The 18,066-nt window shown below is 38.1% G+C and overlaps 1 protein-coding gene across 1 annotated transcript; it reads left to right on the top strand.

Moving 5' to 3' along the window:
• The first annotated feature begins 7,483 nt into the window (after positions 1-7,483).
• LOC132839102 (CMRF35-like molecule 1) lies at positions 7,484-15,490 on the top strand. Its single transcript, XM_060859883.1, has 7 exons — positions 7,484-7,523; positions 8,130-8,453; positions 9,941-10,018; positions 10,093-10,146; positions 13,622-13,729; positions 14,099-14,130; positions 14,216-15,490. Exons 1-7 carry the CDS (start codon positions 7,484-7,486, stop codon positions 14,618-14,620), a joined length of 1,041 nt encoding a protein of 346 aa, XP_060715866.1. The 3' UTR covers positions 14,621-15,490.
• Positions 15,491-18,066: the final 2,576 nt, after the last annotated feature.

The following is an 18,066-nucleotide window of genomic DNA, read 5'->3' as shown; positions in this document are numbered from 1 at the left end:
AATATCAAACAAAAACTAATTTAAACTGGTAAAACAACAGTAAAACTTTGCGTTTAAATGTAGATGTTCTGTATATTATACATAAAATATCCATAATATGCTGTATTTTTATGTTTTAATACTGAAGTTATATTGTGGTAAATTTAAAAAATACACCTTAAAATAAGACAAGAAAATATCACTTTTGCAAAATTTATTTAACAGCCATCAAAATAGATGTAAACAACTGGATGCATTTTTTTTTCCAAACTAAGTTTGAAAAGTTATTTTTTAACAAAGTTTAAGTGCCAGGTGCACAACAACTCACAGTATGGCATAAAACAATTGGGCCATTTTTTTTTAACTATGACTGAATCCAAGTTGAAATACTCCAGAATATTAACCTCGTTAAATCTGGACATTTTTCCACCACAAACTAGGCAAACACAAAGTCCCAGGCGCACAACAACCCAATTCACAACAACAACAACCCACACTCTCCCTGTCTGGAATGTTCCACAGTATGGCATAAGACTTCTCGATCTCCATAGAGACAATCAGGTGATGCCAATAGGCCAAGTTACAGGTCATATCTGTGGAGAGGCTAGCCCCCTTACAAGAAGAATTCAGGTTGTTAAGGTATTCTTTTGCAATAAAAACATTTCTAATTGAATAAATGCAAGATACATACAGACTCTCTACCAGAAAGAGTTACAGTGCACCTTTAAGAGTTTAAAACAAATTACATAGTGCCTTAACAATAATATACATTTAACAAAGTGAAAACAGTACCACTTCTCAAACAAACAGTCAGAGTCAACAGAAAAAGTTCATATTTAGGCTTAACGCCACTCGTGATCGGAGAGTTCCTGTATCAGGGTGAGGACTCGAGGGTTGAGAGGACACTTGGTGTTTTTATTCTGTACTTTGGTTCCCTTTTCTGGGTTTATTGAGAAAAAACACCTGTAGAATAAAAGCATATTAAGCATTTTAGTTGATCAGTAAAAAAATACAGTGTGTGAGTGTCTGTATGTATGTGTATGTATGCATGTATGTGTGTGTCTCTGTGTGTGTGTATGCATGTCTGTCTGTAAGTACATATGCGTGTGTCAATGCATGAATGTATGTGTCTGTCTGTCTGTGTGCGTGCATGTCTGTCTGTGTGCGTGCATGTCTGTCTGTCTGTCTGTCTGTCTGTGAGCGTGCATGTCTGTCTGTCTGTGTGTGTGCGTGCATGTCTGTCTGTCTGTGTGCGTGCGTGCATGTCTGTCTGTCTGTGTGCGTGCGTGCATGTCTGTCTGTCTGTGTGCGTGCGTGCATGTCTGTCTGTGTGCGTGCATGTCTGTCTGTCTGTGTGCGTGCGTGCATGTCTGTCTGTCTGTGTGCGTGCATGTCTGTCTGTCTGTCTGTGTGCGTGCATGTCTGTCTGTCTGTCTGTGTGCGTGCATGTCTGTCTGTCTGTCTGTCTGTCTGTGTGCGTGCATGTCTGTCTGTGTCTGTCTGTGTGCGTGCATGTCTGTCTGTCTGTCTGTCTGTGTGCGTGCATATCTGTCTGTGTTTGTCTGTGTGCGTGCATGTCTGTCTGTGTCTGTCTGTGTGCGTGCATGTCTGTCTGTGTCTGTCTGTGTGCGTGCGTGTATGAGCCAGACTAGACCAGGGAAAGTAGTAATGAGAGCCATGTTTACTCACCTTTGAAGAAACTCCAGAGTTGAAGCCAGCTCAGATGGATAATGGATATTAAAACAGTAGTAGCTCCCGAACATGAGGCACAATGCAGAAATGAATGAGGAGATGTTTGTGTTGATTAGGTTCTGATCCAGACTCAGCATGTACCTTGTTGAGGAATAGCAGGACTGTCCTAAGAACAAATTATTTAACAGGTTATATCAATAAGCTCTGCACTCACATGACAAATTCTATAAACAGTGCAATAAAAAAATGATTGAAAATAAATAAATAAATAAAAACAGACTTACCACAGACAATAACAGCAGGGGTCAGAGGCACTTGCTCCAGTTGGACATCTTCTGCCAGACATCTATCTTCTACATGGAAGAACATGGACTCCTCCTCCTCATCAAAGTAGCTGAGCAGAAGCAGGAGCATCTCTATCACATCATCTGAACAGCCATTCTGCAGTCCCCGCATCCTCTGAAGCCTTGCATAATTCTGAAGGAACTTCTTGCTCTTGTTGACACAAACTGTGGTCATGTAGTCGAGAAGCCTTTTCCCCTTCAAATCCAAATTTCGTGTGAATGTCTCTTTGAGGTCAATCCCAGTGAGTTCCTTGAAGTGGACTGACATGCCAAGTTCATCAAACCAAAACGGCCACTCCTCTCTAAGGCATTTGATACTTTTTCCCTGGTTGACATGTTGACGCTGTGTGTAAAACGTAGACTTCATTAGACATTTTACCTCCTCTGGATTGGCATCAGAGTGTTGGAACATCACCTGGAGTTTTTCCATCTTTTGCTGATGGCTCTCTTGAGTTTCTTCAATGGGCATAAATTTTACATTCCATTTGATGCACCTGTAAGTGTCCTGTATTGATGCGGTCTCTTGTAATGGGATCACATCTGTCTGGTCTGAGACATCAGTCTGATGTTTTCTTTTTCTTATTTTGGGTGTTGAAGTGCGCCTCACATTTTCAATTCTGTTTTGCAACTGTTTGACAAGGGAATGGTAGCCTGTTCCAACAATATCCCCCTCTATTACATCTTGGAGAGAATTGGGATATTTTGCCACCATTTTTGTTGCAACATCAGTTGAATGCTTTTTACCTACATGAGGGCATTTTTCCATCATCTCAGTCACAATAATCCGGACCATTTGCCGCCTCAGTTTTGTGCCGGGCCTTTTTCCCCTCTCCAAAGAATGCATCAATTCCTCAGGAAATTTACCCCATGGAATTTCAAAGTTGTTATCCCAATGTGTGTCAAGTCTTGGGCTGCTGTTGGAGGTTGACGATGAAATTCGGGGTGAAACAGAGAGGGATTGGGTAGATGAGTCTTCCACAGATGATAGTGAGATGTTCTTGGAAGTGTGGTCTTTAAATGACAAAAAAAATAAGATTATAATGATTCACACTGTACAATATTACACAATGTCCATGTATGCTTTTGAATAGTTGTGTGGTGTTTTTACTTACATTTCTGTTTCCAAACAAAAAGAAGCTTTCTGGCTTGTACAGGTCTTAATGCAGTCAACAAATCAGCCTCTGTTATGAACATTAGATCATCATACGTCTCGACTCCAATGGACTGCAAGTGCTCTTCCAGGATGTTTTTGTTTATTGCTTGAAGCTGTGGTAGGACTTCCATGATGGCGACATCTAGGAAGGTTTGCTCTCAGTCACTCATATTTGCACTGAAGAAAAAAATGTCACCTTCAAACAGAACAGAAAAAATATACAGTACATACACTTAACAGAGCATGGACATGCATCAGGTAACACTTATATTAATGTCAAACTATTTACAGTGAGAAGTGAGCTTTAATTGGACTTTATTTTGCCACAATACTGTGTTTTAGTGGAATGACTTGGTATCCATCAAGAATGTATGATACCAAAGGATAGAAATCGAGCAGGTCATTAATGTTGATACACTGTAACCCAAGACTGTCCTTTGTCACAGAATACAGATGGTATTCTGAGAGGAAGATGCCTTTGTGGATATCCATCAAAACATACACCGATGTGTCATTTTGAATCAAGATGAGTAGAAGTTCACCAAACTCCATATACTCATCATTTCTGTTCACAAGAAACTGTCCTTTTTTATATGCAGTGCCCTTGTACTGAATGCCTGTGGTAACTGTGGTATTGCTTTTTAAAAAGGCTAACTCCCTGACTGCATGTTTAATAGTGTTACTGTAGAGATTGGGATAAAACGCACAGCTATCTTTCACTTGCAGTAGTTTACTGCATTCTTGCCCAGCTAAAAGATATGACTGATACATCTGATGACGCTCTGACAAAGTTTGGCAAATGTTTTTGAAGTTTTTCAAGTGTCTGGCACATCTTTTAAAATAGCTGTGTTTACTTTCAAACCTGAGCGTCCACAACCTTATCAATGGACCAAATTTCAAAATCAGTGCTGAATAATGGCGCAAATAGTGGTGCTTGGGTTTTAGTAGAATTTCAGGAAACAACATCTTTCTCAACTCCAAATATTCTTGGATCAAAATGTCAAGATATGCTATCTGGGACAAGGAAATGTTCTGAGCACAAATAAGATCCACAATGTCTTTTCACAATGGTAGCAATCTCAAAAGGTTCCAGTTTTGAATGGCTTGCCCTGATAACTTGGCTCTGTCAGGGTTGACAGCACATGGCTTTGTGAGTGCTTCAGAACCTTTGTACTTAAACTGTTTGATGCGCCTGTTTAAGAGTGAGTGTGTGAACCATTTCTTCTTTTTTATAATGTCCTTCAGGTACAGTGCTAGATCATATGACAAGACTCCTTCAAAGAGGTCATGACCTAAACAAGGCGGGAGACCAGGCTGGGATACGTGAAAAGACTCAAGGGTATTAAAGATAGAGTTTACCTTTATTCCTCTGACACTCTGAATGTTTTCAGCCTGGAGATCAGCAACAGCTGCGTCATACATCTCTGGGGTGCGTGGAGGACCACAGACAGTCGGATCAGCCTCAAACTCACTTCTTGTGATTTCACAGTACCTGCAAAAATAATGAGAGTGGCTGAAGTTCTCTGTAAACCCACCTATGCAATGAGAACCCAAGTTATCCCCAGCAATGCAGTAAAGACCCCCTTTTACTGTTTCTCCATCTACATTTATTCCATCTGTCTCCAAGGATCTGCCAACAACTCTGAGAAAACTTTGGCTACTCCAAAGCGCTTAAGGTCATTCTCAGCACACAACAAGACTAAAAACATATTATCAGTATTTGAACGCAAATGAATGGGTAAATTTGCTAATGAAAGATAGACTGCAAGAACTTTGTGTGTCTTTTTAGCAGAACCCAGGGGATTTACAATTTCAAAGGAATCTTGGTACAAAATCAGTTTGAGGCTTTCAGGGTTTTCATTAAAGAACTGGTGACATTTGAAATTTTGTCCATCATATAAATCCGTAAAAACCTCGGCATCAGGATCTCCAAACAGTTGTGACTGTGTATTCCTCCCTAAATGTGATTGTAAAAAGCTCTTCAGAGTTTCTGTCACTGGTATGTAGTAAGCACATTTTTGTGTCATGTTTTCATCCATTCCCAGAGTCACTTTTTGGGGTTCCGTGTATTTCAACATTTTTGTGAATGTCTGATTTCTGGAGTATGTTGTTCTTAATTGTCCCTGATGACAGGCAGAGAACAAATCAGACTCTTTAATGCAGTCACAGATTTTAGTGACTGTTTCATCTGATAGGCTCATATCATTTTTTAAAAAAGAACTTACTTTAGTTATTGTAAAGGCTTGACCTAACTCATGCACATTTTGCATTTCCTCAACAATAGTCTGTATAGTAGAGGCAGGAATCAGCAACTGTCCTTGCAGTTTAAGGTAAAAGAGACAAATGTTCCTTAGATAAGAATGACTATCATTCTCTGGCATATCAATGGCTGCACTAGCTGTTGGCATGGCTTCATGTGTGTTTTCTGAATCATCTGTACTGGCAATGACAAATGGGGGCTGAGGGCAAGTTTCCCTGTATATGTTATCAATACCATCTGGGGAGCATGCTTTGTGCTTCCTACACATGTGAGAAGTAAATGATGACTTTTTTGTAAACACGATCGTACAACCACTTACTGGACATGACACAGACCTGCCCTCTCTAATATGATCATTTAAGTGAGACACTAGTTCTTTCACCGTGTGAAAATGGCGGGAACATAATGAAATGGCGCATTTTAAATCCGCAACAACAGCTATAGGAGCAGCTTGTAAGCTTAAATTACCAATAATTTGTAATTTTAACAAATAATTTTGATTATAATCACATATTATTATTATTGTAAATATAACAAAATATTATGTTTAATAGTTTACAAAATTTCGCTGTGAATTAAACAAAAACATTATGTTTTTAGGTTTACAATGTATTTATGTAGGGATTTTACATAGTTTTTCTGTAAATTTCACGGTCATTTTTTACAGTGTGTGCTGTTTCAACCGTCCACCCATTAGTAGGCCTCTTGCCACCGATGCTGCGGCACTCGATAAGATACTCCTGTTTAGAGTTTTCAGGAGCGAAGTCTGCGATCCACTTTACGGGGACTATACTGAGAGCATCTTTATCCTTCCCCTTTGGCCAGCTCACTAGCGCAAACTTCATCTTTTTTTTTCTTTTCTCCTCTCACCGCTGAGGCACGTGCGCACAGACTCAGAGTAGCGGTGGGCAGCTTGTGTCCCGTGCTGTCGGTACGATCGGTTATGTGCATGCGCAATAGGTTCGCACGCGGTGCAAAGGTGCGCAACCGTTTGATTGTGCAGTGTCCTAAACAGGATTATCATCTGCGCATGCAGAGTAATGAAAAGGAACAGCTTCACTGTTTTGTTGGATAATGGACACATATTCACTGTGTATTATTACATTGTGGTAGAGAGACTTGATGACAGAAAATGTTTTGCTGTTGGAAGACAGTATGACAAATCACACAGTTCAGTGCTAAATTTAGAAAATGTAGTTGGCTTGAAAAGAGTATTACAGGGCCAAAAAAGGTTTTTGAGGTGATTCAATTCAACAGGAAATGTATGTTAGTTGATCTGCCACATTATGCCAACCTTTATGCATGTACAGTATACCTCCACAGTCCTTGCAGTGTGCAGGACTGAAATGTCATGTTGATGATGAAATGTCATGTGGAGGAATAAAATGTGGACTCAAAAAAGAAGAAATTTGTAATTGCTGCTGTTAATGATTAATTAATTTATAATACTCTCATCTCCATTTTACAATATACAGTATGAATGAATACATAGCCATATATGGTCCATCCATATGGCTATATAATGTAAAATATAATGAATGTCATGCAAAATTTGATTTGGACTATTGTTAATCAACCTCTCTGTAATCCTATGCATGAGCTTGCTTAACTCATAAAAAAATTACTTTGTTTCAATAAACATACATGCAATAATGTAATACAGTTTTTTTTTGTATATCAATGTATTTTAATATATGAATCAATATATAGCAATAGGTTGTCCGTCCATATATTGCTATATATTTTCAAATGTATAAGGAAGTTTCTGATACATTGAAATATATTTTCTAATGTATTGCAATATAAATTCTACTATATTGCAATATATTTTTATTTCGTAAAGGAGCAGCTGTTGTAACAACGACACTCAACACTTCACACTGATTTCCTGAGTTGTTTTCTGTCAGCAGTTTAAAAGTGGAAGTGGACATGATGTTGATTTCTACTCACGACACACAAAACAACGCCCAGTCACAGAGACAAGGACAGTGCTGGAGTGTCATATAACTAATATTTTATTTATTATTTTCTGAAGTTTCTGAGTCTGGATTTAGAATGAAGACCCTCCTCATCTTCATCTTCTTCCTGACACCAGGTAAGTAAAAGCACTTCACATTAATCTTCATTGTAAATGTAACATTAAAGAATTGAACATTTAGCACACACCTTGTATTCATGGGATCCTGTGTTTAATGTAGTGAAGTTCAGGGCTGCTGAGACTTTGTGTTTAGCTTCAAAAGCACACAGAGGAGCTTCACTTCACTTAGTGCATGAAGACAAGTACATGTTTAAGTGACCACGTGACCACGACACAAGTGAACATGATCTCTGTTTATTTACAGTGTAAAATTGAAGAGTTGTTCTAACACTAGTCCTTAACTACATGTCACATGTTTAAAGATCAGGGCTGATGTTTTATCAGAGCGGTCGTCCTGCAACCTCATCTCTCTTCTTCCTGTTAATCAACACAAAATGTGGCTTTAATATCTTTATCAAGTAAAGTAGATATCAGATGTCTGACATGTTTGATTTAGATTATTAAGATGAGAGTTTGGTGTTTATAACACGTGTATTATACGTGTAATAATAAGTGTATATGATATTCTAACACACACGTATCACTTGTGTACCTTCCTCTTCTCTTACACTGATGCACCATCTTCCTGGATCATATTTCATTCCACTGTATATTATTCTCCAGCTGGTACTGATGCTGTAACTATAGTAACTGGATACAGAGGAGGATCAGTTCAGATTAAATGTTACTATGAATCTGGATATGAAGATAACACCAAATATCTCTGCAGAGGTGAATGTTCCTATGTGGGGAATAGTGACATTCCTGTTAAATCTGGATCTCCTGCTGAAGACCCCAGATTTTCTCTGTATGATGACAAAACAGCCCGAGTCTTCACCGTCAACATCACTGATCTGAGACCTGAGGATGGAGACACTTACTGGTGTGTGATAGAGCGGACATTATCACCTGATATTTACACAGAGATTCTACTGCAGGTTAAAACAGGTGAGTGTTACACAGAGAATAAATAAATCTCACACATTATTTCACTGATTATTAAATATTGTTATTGAGGCAGATTATGTGCAGTGTGTCCCAAAAATCTCCATACAGAGAGGAAACTAACACTTTAGTATTATTTATTCAAAAGTCTTTTACTCACACACACACACACACACACACACACACACACACACACACTCACACACACACACACACACACACACACACACACACACACACTCACACACACACACACACACACACACACACACACACACACACACACACACACACACACACACAATACACACACAGACACACACAAACACACACAGACACACACACACAGACACACACACACAATCACACACACACACACACTCTCACACACATTCACACACTCTCTCTCACACACAAAAACACACACACAGACACACACACAAAAACAAATACACACATACACACACAAAAACACACACACACACACTCACACACACACACAGACTCACTTTTACATTCTCACACTCACTCACACACACACACACACACACGCATTCTCTCTTGCTCTCTCTCTCTTACACACACACACGCACACACATTCTTTCACACACAAACACAGACTCTTACATTCTCACACCCACTCACACACACACACACACTCACTGACACTCTCTCTCTCTCTCACACACACACACACACACACACACACACACACACACACACACACACACTTACGCACTCACGCACTCTCTCTCTCTCTCTCTCTCTCTCTCTCTCTCTCTCTCACACACACTCACACTCTCTCTCTTTCTCTCACACACACATACACACACACTCACTCACATTCATTCACTCTCACTCACACACTCACTCTTACACTCTTTCTCTCTCTCTCTCTCTCTCTCTCTCTCACACACACACACACATGCACACACACACACTCTCTCTCTCTCTCTCTCTCGCACACATACTCACTCACACTCACTCTTACAATCTCTCATACACACACGCACACACACACACACACACATTCACTCACTCTTACTCACACTCACTCTCACACTCTCTCTCTCTCAGACACACATACACACTCACATTCATTCACACTCACACTCACTCTTACACACACACACACACACACACACTTTACACTCTCTCTCTCTCACACATACACACACTCACTCACTTATTCACTCATGCACACACACACACACACACACACACACACTCACACACACACACACACACACACACACATTCATTCACACTCACTCACACACTCACTCTGATACACACACACACACTTCACACTCTCACACACACACACACTCACACACTTTTGCACTCATGCACACACACACACACACACACACACACACACACACACACACACACACACACACACACACACACACACATTCATTCACATAGACCTGATTTAATAAGAGTGTAAACTCAGAGTGATAAATGGACTGTTTCCTTTCTTCCAGTTTATCCCACCATCAGTTCTGTCTCACACACCACACACTTCACTCCAACCCATGGGGACACGACACATTCAGTAACAGGTATAAACTTTTTTACCTGACTTCTTTTTCACATTTTTCTCACATCATTAAATCTGTCTCTTTTTTTATTTCAGATAAGTTACTAACTTATACTCTCCACAAAACCTCCATCACTCCCTCATCTCAGGGTATGTAGAATATCTACCATGTTATTTTAAACATGCTGCTCTGCCCTGTGCTTTAACAACTGACAATGACAAGTTATTTATATACTGTAGCACAATTAATTACAATTTCCCTACAAATATCCCATCAGTCATATGCTTTTGAAAATAAAAATATCTTTAGCCTGGACTTAAAAATATTAAGAGGCTTGTCTAATGGACAGTGGCATGTGTTCCTGGGGCAGCAATACAGATAGCACAATCTCCCCTGCACTTAAGCCTCGACTTTGGGGTAAACAATAGATCCTGGTTGGAAGACCGAAGGGATCTAGTTGGTTGATACTCAGTCAGTAACTCACTGAGATAAGAGGGGGCCAAACCATTCAGAAATTTATAAACGAGGAACAAAATTATAAAATCCATTATAAAACAAACAGGCAACCAATGTAGTGAGCGTAAAATAGGAGTAATATGTTCCCTCTTTTTTACCCCACACAAGAGTCGAGCCGCAGCATTTTGGACAAACTGCAAGAGAGATAAAGCTGTCTGGCTGATCCCAAAATAAAGCGAGTTACAGTAGTCCAGCCTAGATGAAATAAAAATGTGAATTACTTTTTCAAAATCTTTAAAAGAAATAAAAGACTTAGCTTAAAAGACTCAGAAATAAAAGACTCAGACACAGCTGAAAAAAGCAAGCTTTGACGACTGAATTTATTTTTCGGTCAAACTTTAAACCATCATCAAAAATGAAACCAAGATTTTTTACCCATAATTTCAAATACAAGGACATCCCTCCCAAATCTGACAGGAAGTAACTGTAGACCCAGTACCAGGTTTTCATTTCCTTTGAACCATCAACATCACAGCACCTTCTAATGATGAACATGTCACAGAATACACACATTACAGACAGAATACACACATTACAGACAGAATACACAGATTACAGACAGAAAACTCAATTTAGGACAAACATTCATGGCAGGTATATGGGCTAAATAAATAAATAAATAAATACATACTGAAATCTTGAGGGAAAAAAATAGTAAGTTGACAATATTAAATTTCCATGTACAGTTTAATATATACAGTCATGTGAACAGAATTAGGACACACCATCAAAGCCTGTTTTTTTTAAATAGTTAAACACATTGGTATTTATGTTCTGTCGTTTAATAGGTACAACATAAACCTTTCATAAATGGACCACGCGACAGCCGGCCATGACTTCTTAACAGAACTTTTATTCTCCCTTTCACAGTACTGTAACACACCCAATATAGGTTCCTAAGCATACTATATGCCTCATAACATTACCGTAAGTAACATAATACTACAATTTAAACCTCATTTTAACAGTACTGAAAAAATTCAAGTAATAAAACTAAACAAATAAAACAAACAAAAAGTCATTTTTAAATGATCTATAAAACATAAAATAAAAATCTAATTTGTGAGTAAACAGTAAGGACACCCCCACATGTATTTGTACTTAAAATTAATAAAATGACCTACAGGTGTATCACATCAGGTGTAAAATATTAGAACATTGTTACAGAGCATTTTGAATAAGTTTTGTCGTATTTAAACCTCAGATATTTAGTTTGATTTGCTCTTAATTGTTGAAGTGAGAGGTTTCACCATGGTAAGATCCAAAGAGCTCTCTGAGGCCTTCAGAGCAAAGATTCTTGATGTTTATGACTCTGGTAAGAGATATAAAAAGATTTCAAAAGAATTTATAATCAGATATTCCACTGTCCAGAAATCATTTACAAGTGGAAAACATTTAAAACACCTGCCACCATGGACAGGTCAGGAAGCCCAAGTAAATTCAACCTGAGAGCAGACTGCAAGATGATTAAAGAAGTCTCCAAAACAAGCTCATGCTACAGTTGATTTCAAAGTGCATGAATCTACAATCAGTAAGAGACTAAACCATTTTACATATCATTGGAGAAACCGTTACTGTCTAAGAAAATCATGAGGATAAGATTGAAGTTTGAGAAAAAACAGAGAGAAAGGCCAAGACGTCTGGAATAATGTGCTGTAGACATAACAGAGGGGATGTTTAGTGTAAAGCAAATACAGCAATTCAGCAAAAAATCTTCATACCAACTGTGAAACATGGAGGATGAAGTGTTCTGGTTTGGAGATGCTTTGCTGCAGCAGGACCTGGTCAGATCACCATCATATAACCTACTATGAATTCTACACTGTATCAGAAGGCACTCGAGGAACATATGAGACCATCTGTGAAAAATGTTAGGCTGAAGCAAAACTGATTTTTGTTGTTTACATGCAATTACATCATTTCATCTACAGGTAAAAAATAAAACTAAATCATAAATTGACATGTTGACATTTCCTATTAAAGAACTGGGTATTTAATTATGTGTCCTAATTTTTTCACATGACTAAATTAGGTTGTGAGGAGTTCATTAGGTGAAATGTACATAATCAGTGTGATGACATGAGCAGAGAAAAAGCTTTTTTCTTTTCGTGAACAAGTTGTGACCTGGACTGAGATTCATGCATGGAACAAGATGACAAGCCTTTCACTGAGTCTTGAGAACTGTTGAAGTGCTGAATAATTTAATTTTGAGCCTATTATTGAGAAACAGAAGAAATAGCTAACCTGGATGACAGAATGAGTCGATTATGGACTTTTCTTCACAAACATTTAATGGACCATTTTATTACCAGATCATGCCATAAAACACAAGTTTAGTTGTAAAAGTTAGAGATGCAAAATGGAATCTCTTTTCGGAAAAGGCAAGAGGTGAGGACACTGAAGATGAAATACCATCTTCTTGACAACAGTAGGCCTGTACCACCACCCTTACCCATTTCTTGTGGTGAGTGAGAGAAGGCATAGACAGAGGATAGAGCAGCTGGTGTAGCTGTGTTCTGTGGGGATATCCAGGTTTCAGGTAGTGCCAGAAAATCGAAGGAGTAGTGGGAATCACTAATCAGCTGTCCTTACGGCAGGCTGGCAATTACAGAGCCCATCTACCACCACTGTTTGAGGCTCAGACAACAGAGGAGGGTAGATGAGGTTACTGGAAATGTGACTTCTGCTCTGTAAATGAGAGCACACACGATGATAATAGGTGACTACAGAGATGGGTTTGAGGCACATATCTACAGTCAACTAAAAGTGAGATTTAAAATAAGGTTTGGTAAAATAGATCAAAACAATTCTAGACATTTATTTACAATGAGGTTTTAGGGATACTTACAAACTGACATTGAAGGGAGAACATTCATTTGAAATGAGTAAGCTCCACCCACAAGTCACACCTTAAGGGAGATCAGATGAGAGAACTACAAAGCTACAACCTATACTATAAGGTCAACAATTTGCATATCAACTGTATAATAAGATCAACAATACTATTGTCAAGATCAACAATGCACAAAATTGTTACAGTAAATTAAGTATAAATGGGCAGAATATGGTTTAAAATATTGTGACACATTGTGCGGGTTTCTGTTCCAGGATTCACAACTATACCCATAGTCACAACTGTTGTGTCTGTTGCTCTAGTGCTGCTTCTCATTGGCCTTTTATCAGCTGGAGTGATACGGTGGAAAAAAAAGACCAAAGGTACTGCAAACAAACAAGCACATTTTAATTTCCATTCACACAACACGTTAAAGTGTTAATGTGTTTTATTTTCAAACCGGTGCAGAAACAACCAATGCAGCCAAAGTCACATGAATAAACTTTCTCATGCCTATTTTCATGAGAAAATGTGATAAAGATGTGAAAGATATCACTGAACCCACAAAACAACTGATCAAAAGTCACACAAATTATAAAAAGCAGTACAGCAATTCTTCAACGGTGTAGAAAGGATATTCATTAACACGTGGAAATATAGTCCCTCCACACAATGGATGTGAAATGAATGGACTGTAATTTTGTTAACTGTCTTTAGAGAATGTGATTTAAAGCAAACTCTTCTCTCTTCAGGCTCTGGAACAGTGACACAATCTACCAGAGAGGTACAGGCCAGTGATTTGCTTCAGATGTTACTTTCACAAACAATTTACTTACAAACATTTTATTCATTTTTATTTTCCATTGCAGACAAATGAAGATTATGAAAATGATCAAAATTTACTTCCTGTTCAAGCAAGAGTAAAAGTCAGTTTACCTGAATCTGTCTACAAAGGTTTAGACCCAACCACCTGCCAATCAGATTCAGTCTATCAGACTCTGTCAAGTACTACTAACCAATCAGATTCAGTCTATCAGACTCTGTCAAGTACTAATAACCAATCAGATTCAGTCTATCAGACTCTGTCAAGTACTAATAACCAATCAGATTCAGTCTACCAGACTCTGTCAAGTACTAATAACCAATCAGATTCAGTCTACCAGACTCTGTCAAATACTAATAACCAATCAGATTCAGTCTACCAGACTCTGTCAAGTACTAATAACCAATCAGATTCAGTCTACCAGACTCTGTCCCATATCAATAAACATTAAGATTCTTGATACTTCTGTTCGCTAACCAAGTGAACTTGTTTGAGTTGTCAAACTGATTAATGTAACCCCATTGTTTGTTTCTTCCTGCAAGTTTGTGTTTATTTTACCTGTGAATTTACTTTTTTGTGCTTCTGATCTTTTCAAATTTTTTTTCTTTTTATTGAGGACAAATCACACACTCTTTGCATTGCATGTTTGCTAGTGGAACTCTCAAGGTAGCTGGTCACGTGAATTATGAGAGTTGCTCTGAAAAAATTCAGCTCATGTCTGGCTTTATTTTCAAGCCTGGCACTTGATTCCCATGTCTCAGACCATGGCTCATCATGGGGCTCACAGCTGGTGGAGTATGAGACAGTGAATCCTCTTTCTCTCTCCCTCTCCTGTGATTCCAAAGGTCACATTTTGGACTTGGAATCTTGTTTCAGATTTTATAGCTATTTGCAACTTTGGAACTTTGTAGAATTGAATTTTAATTATTTCTCATATGGCCCTTCAACTACTTTAATGTAAATCAGTCCAAAAACAGGCTCTAAGCAGGATCTATGATGCACTTAACATGTATGATTATGATTATCTTTAGATCTACTCAAAAATAATACAGAGACAGGCGTAGACGAGCCATATTCAGAAAACTGGTACAAAATAATTCAGGGAATTTTTTAATCAGCCATTTGCCTTAGACATGCTGTAATACAATTTGGACTAAAGTCAGACTTTTTAAGATTAAAGCTGGCAGATCCCACATGATAGATGACAGCAGTCTCCCTCAGCTCTGCTGCATATGTTCTGGACATGACACATGTTCTAGACCTTCTCTGGGCTTTTTGGAGAGGTGGTATATAGCCACCCCCATTTATTGCCTTGTTTAGTATGGCCAAAAAATGCAAAATTATGAAAAAAAAATGAAAATTAAGATACTGGTCTTCTGTTCTCTCCTGTCTAGAAGACCAGTGTTAGTCTTATATATATATATATATATATATATATATATATATATACACATACATATATATATATATATATATATATATATATATATATATATATATATATATATATATATATATATATATATATATATAGCGTTTGTGTGTGATATTATAGTTTATTACTATAATACAGTTTATTACTAATTATCATCCTGTCCCCATGTTGTTACGTGTGAGCAAATAAGACGCCAAATAGTCGGTCGTGCTTTCAAATCACCTGGTTGCCATTTATTACTTCCCGAAGGTGCAACCGGAAACACTTATATCCACCATCACGTCATACGTCACTTACAAACACTTCCGGTGATCACAATACCTATAATATCACATATCATAACATCCTCTTTTTTTTTCTTTTTTTTTCAAAAATATTTAACAAGCATGTTATGAAACTTAATCCTAAACATCATAAAGTCATTACACTTTAAAAAATCCAATGTTATTAATCAATCTCCAATATGCAATTATGCAAAACTACATTTCAGCAATGTCTTTGTGGCTTAGAAATGACTCTACCACTCCGTGTTTTCAATTGACCAGTACATGTAATTGCAGTCTCTTTTTCACCCAACACTGCCTTTGGCTCGTGGCAATCTTTAATCATGTCTTTGTTTTGTGAGTACTTGCTTTATATTCCCTTGTTTTGGACATTAAATATTTCCTATTCCTTCTGTACAATCGTCCATCAGGTGTCTCCACAACATAAGACCTTGGTTGCTCAGCCAGAGCAGTAACTTGTACTGGATTCCACATACCATTTTGCCATACTCTGATATTTTCTCCCACTGTTATTTTCTGCAACTGTCTTTTTCCATGGTCGAATTTTTCCTTCTGCTTTTTCTGATGAGTTTCCAATGACTCTTTCACTAAAGCAGTAACTGTCTTAGGATTTAGTAATACAGTTGCTGGTAATCTTGTTCTCACTCTCCGACCCATTAGTAATTGTGCAGGGGAGACTCCTATGGCTTCCAAAGGTGTGTTTCTCAGATTCAGCAATGAAATATATGGATCCCTTTCATCAGCTTCAGTCTTTTTCAACATACGTTTAACAGTTTGTACAGCCCTTTCAACCATTCCATTTGATTGAGCATGGTGGGGGCTTGTTGTTTTATGATGAAACTCCCATTCTTTAGAGAACATGCGAAATTCTTGTGAAGCAAATTGCGGTCCATTATCAGAAATTAGTACCTCAGGAATCCCATACCTTGCAAATTGTGACTTCAGCAACTTGATCACAGTCAAACATCTGGTGTCATTCTTAAACAAATCAACTTCAATGAACTTTGAGAAATAGTCCACAATGATACTCTTTTTTATTATGAGTGAACAAATCAACTCCAATCTTTTGCCAAGGCCTATCTGGCACACTATGATGATGTAGTGGCTCTTTAGTCTGGAACCTTCTATGTGCACTGCATACTTCACAATGACTCACCATGTCTTCAATACTCTTAGACATTCCAGGCCAAAAGAGTACCTCTCTTGGTCGTCTCCTACAACTTTTGATGCCTAAATGACTTTCATGAATCCGATGTAACATATCAGCTCTCATAGAAGCAGGAACAATAATTTGTTCTCCTTTGAAAAGAATTCCACCAACAGCAGAAATTTCTTCTCTGTAATTCCAGTACTTGTGAATTTCTTTAGGAACTTTTTTATTTTCCCTGGCCAACCATATTGTACAATTTTCAACAACTTCATCAATGTGGCATCCTTTTCTGTTTCTCTCTGAAATTCTGTCAACTTCTTTTCAGACACAGGCACATTTGTTAGCAGCATATGTACCTGAGCCTCCGTTATGTCCACGTTTTCTGAAGTTTAGGTTGCTGCCAAACATGCCCTTGACAGAGCATAAGCGACATACATTTCATTTCCTGGTCGAAATTTTACATTCAGCTGATACTTTTGCAGTCTCATGAGTATTCTTTGAATTCTAGCCAGTGCTCTGTTTAGTGGCTTTTTCATAATTATCTCTAGTGGCTTGTGATCTGTTTGAACTTCAACCTCTCGGCCATAAACAAATTGATGAAAGCGTTCTACACCAAATACTATTGCCAGCATTTCTTTTTCAATTTGAGCATAGCGTTGTTCTGTCACAGTCAATGCACGAGAAGCATATGCTACAGGCCTATCCTCTTGAAGCAAAACTGCTCCTAAACCACTTTTGGAGGCACTTTACTGGGGTTTCTGTCGGCATCAGTTTTAGCTTTTCAAATGCTTGTTGATGTTCATCTTGCCACTGCCACTCAACTTCATCTCTTAAAAGATCACCTAGAGCTGTTGTATGCTGTGATAAATTCGGTACAAATTTTGCAAGAAATGTCACCATTCCAAGAAACCGAGACACATCTCTTTTGCACTCGGGAATCGGCATTCCTCTTACTGCTTCCAATTTACTGTAGCCATATCAGGTTTCAGTCCATCTTTTGTTATAATATGACCTAAATACTATATTTC

Source organism: Tachysurus vachellii, chromosome 24 (genome assembly GCF_030014155.1).
Source record: "Tachysurus vachellii isolate PV-2020 chromosome 24, HZAU_Pvac_v1, whole genome shotgun sequence".
Taxonomy (NCBI): Eukaryota; Metazoa; Chordata; class Actinopteri; order Siluriformes; family Bagridae; genus Tachysurus; species Tachysurus vachellii.
The sequence above is the reverse complement of the archived record's forward strand: the minus strand, read 5'-3'. Positions and strand labels throughout refer to the sequence as shown.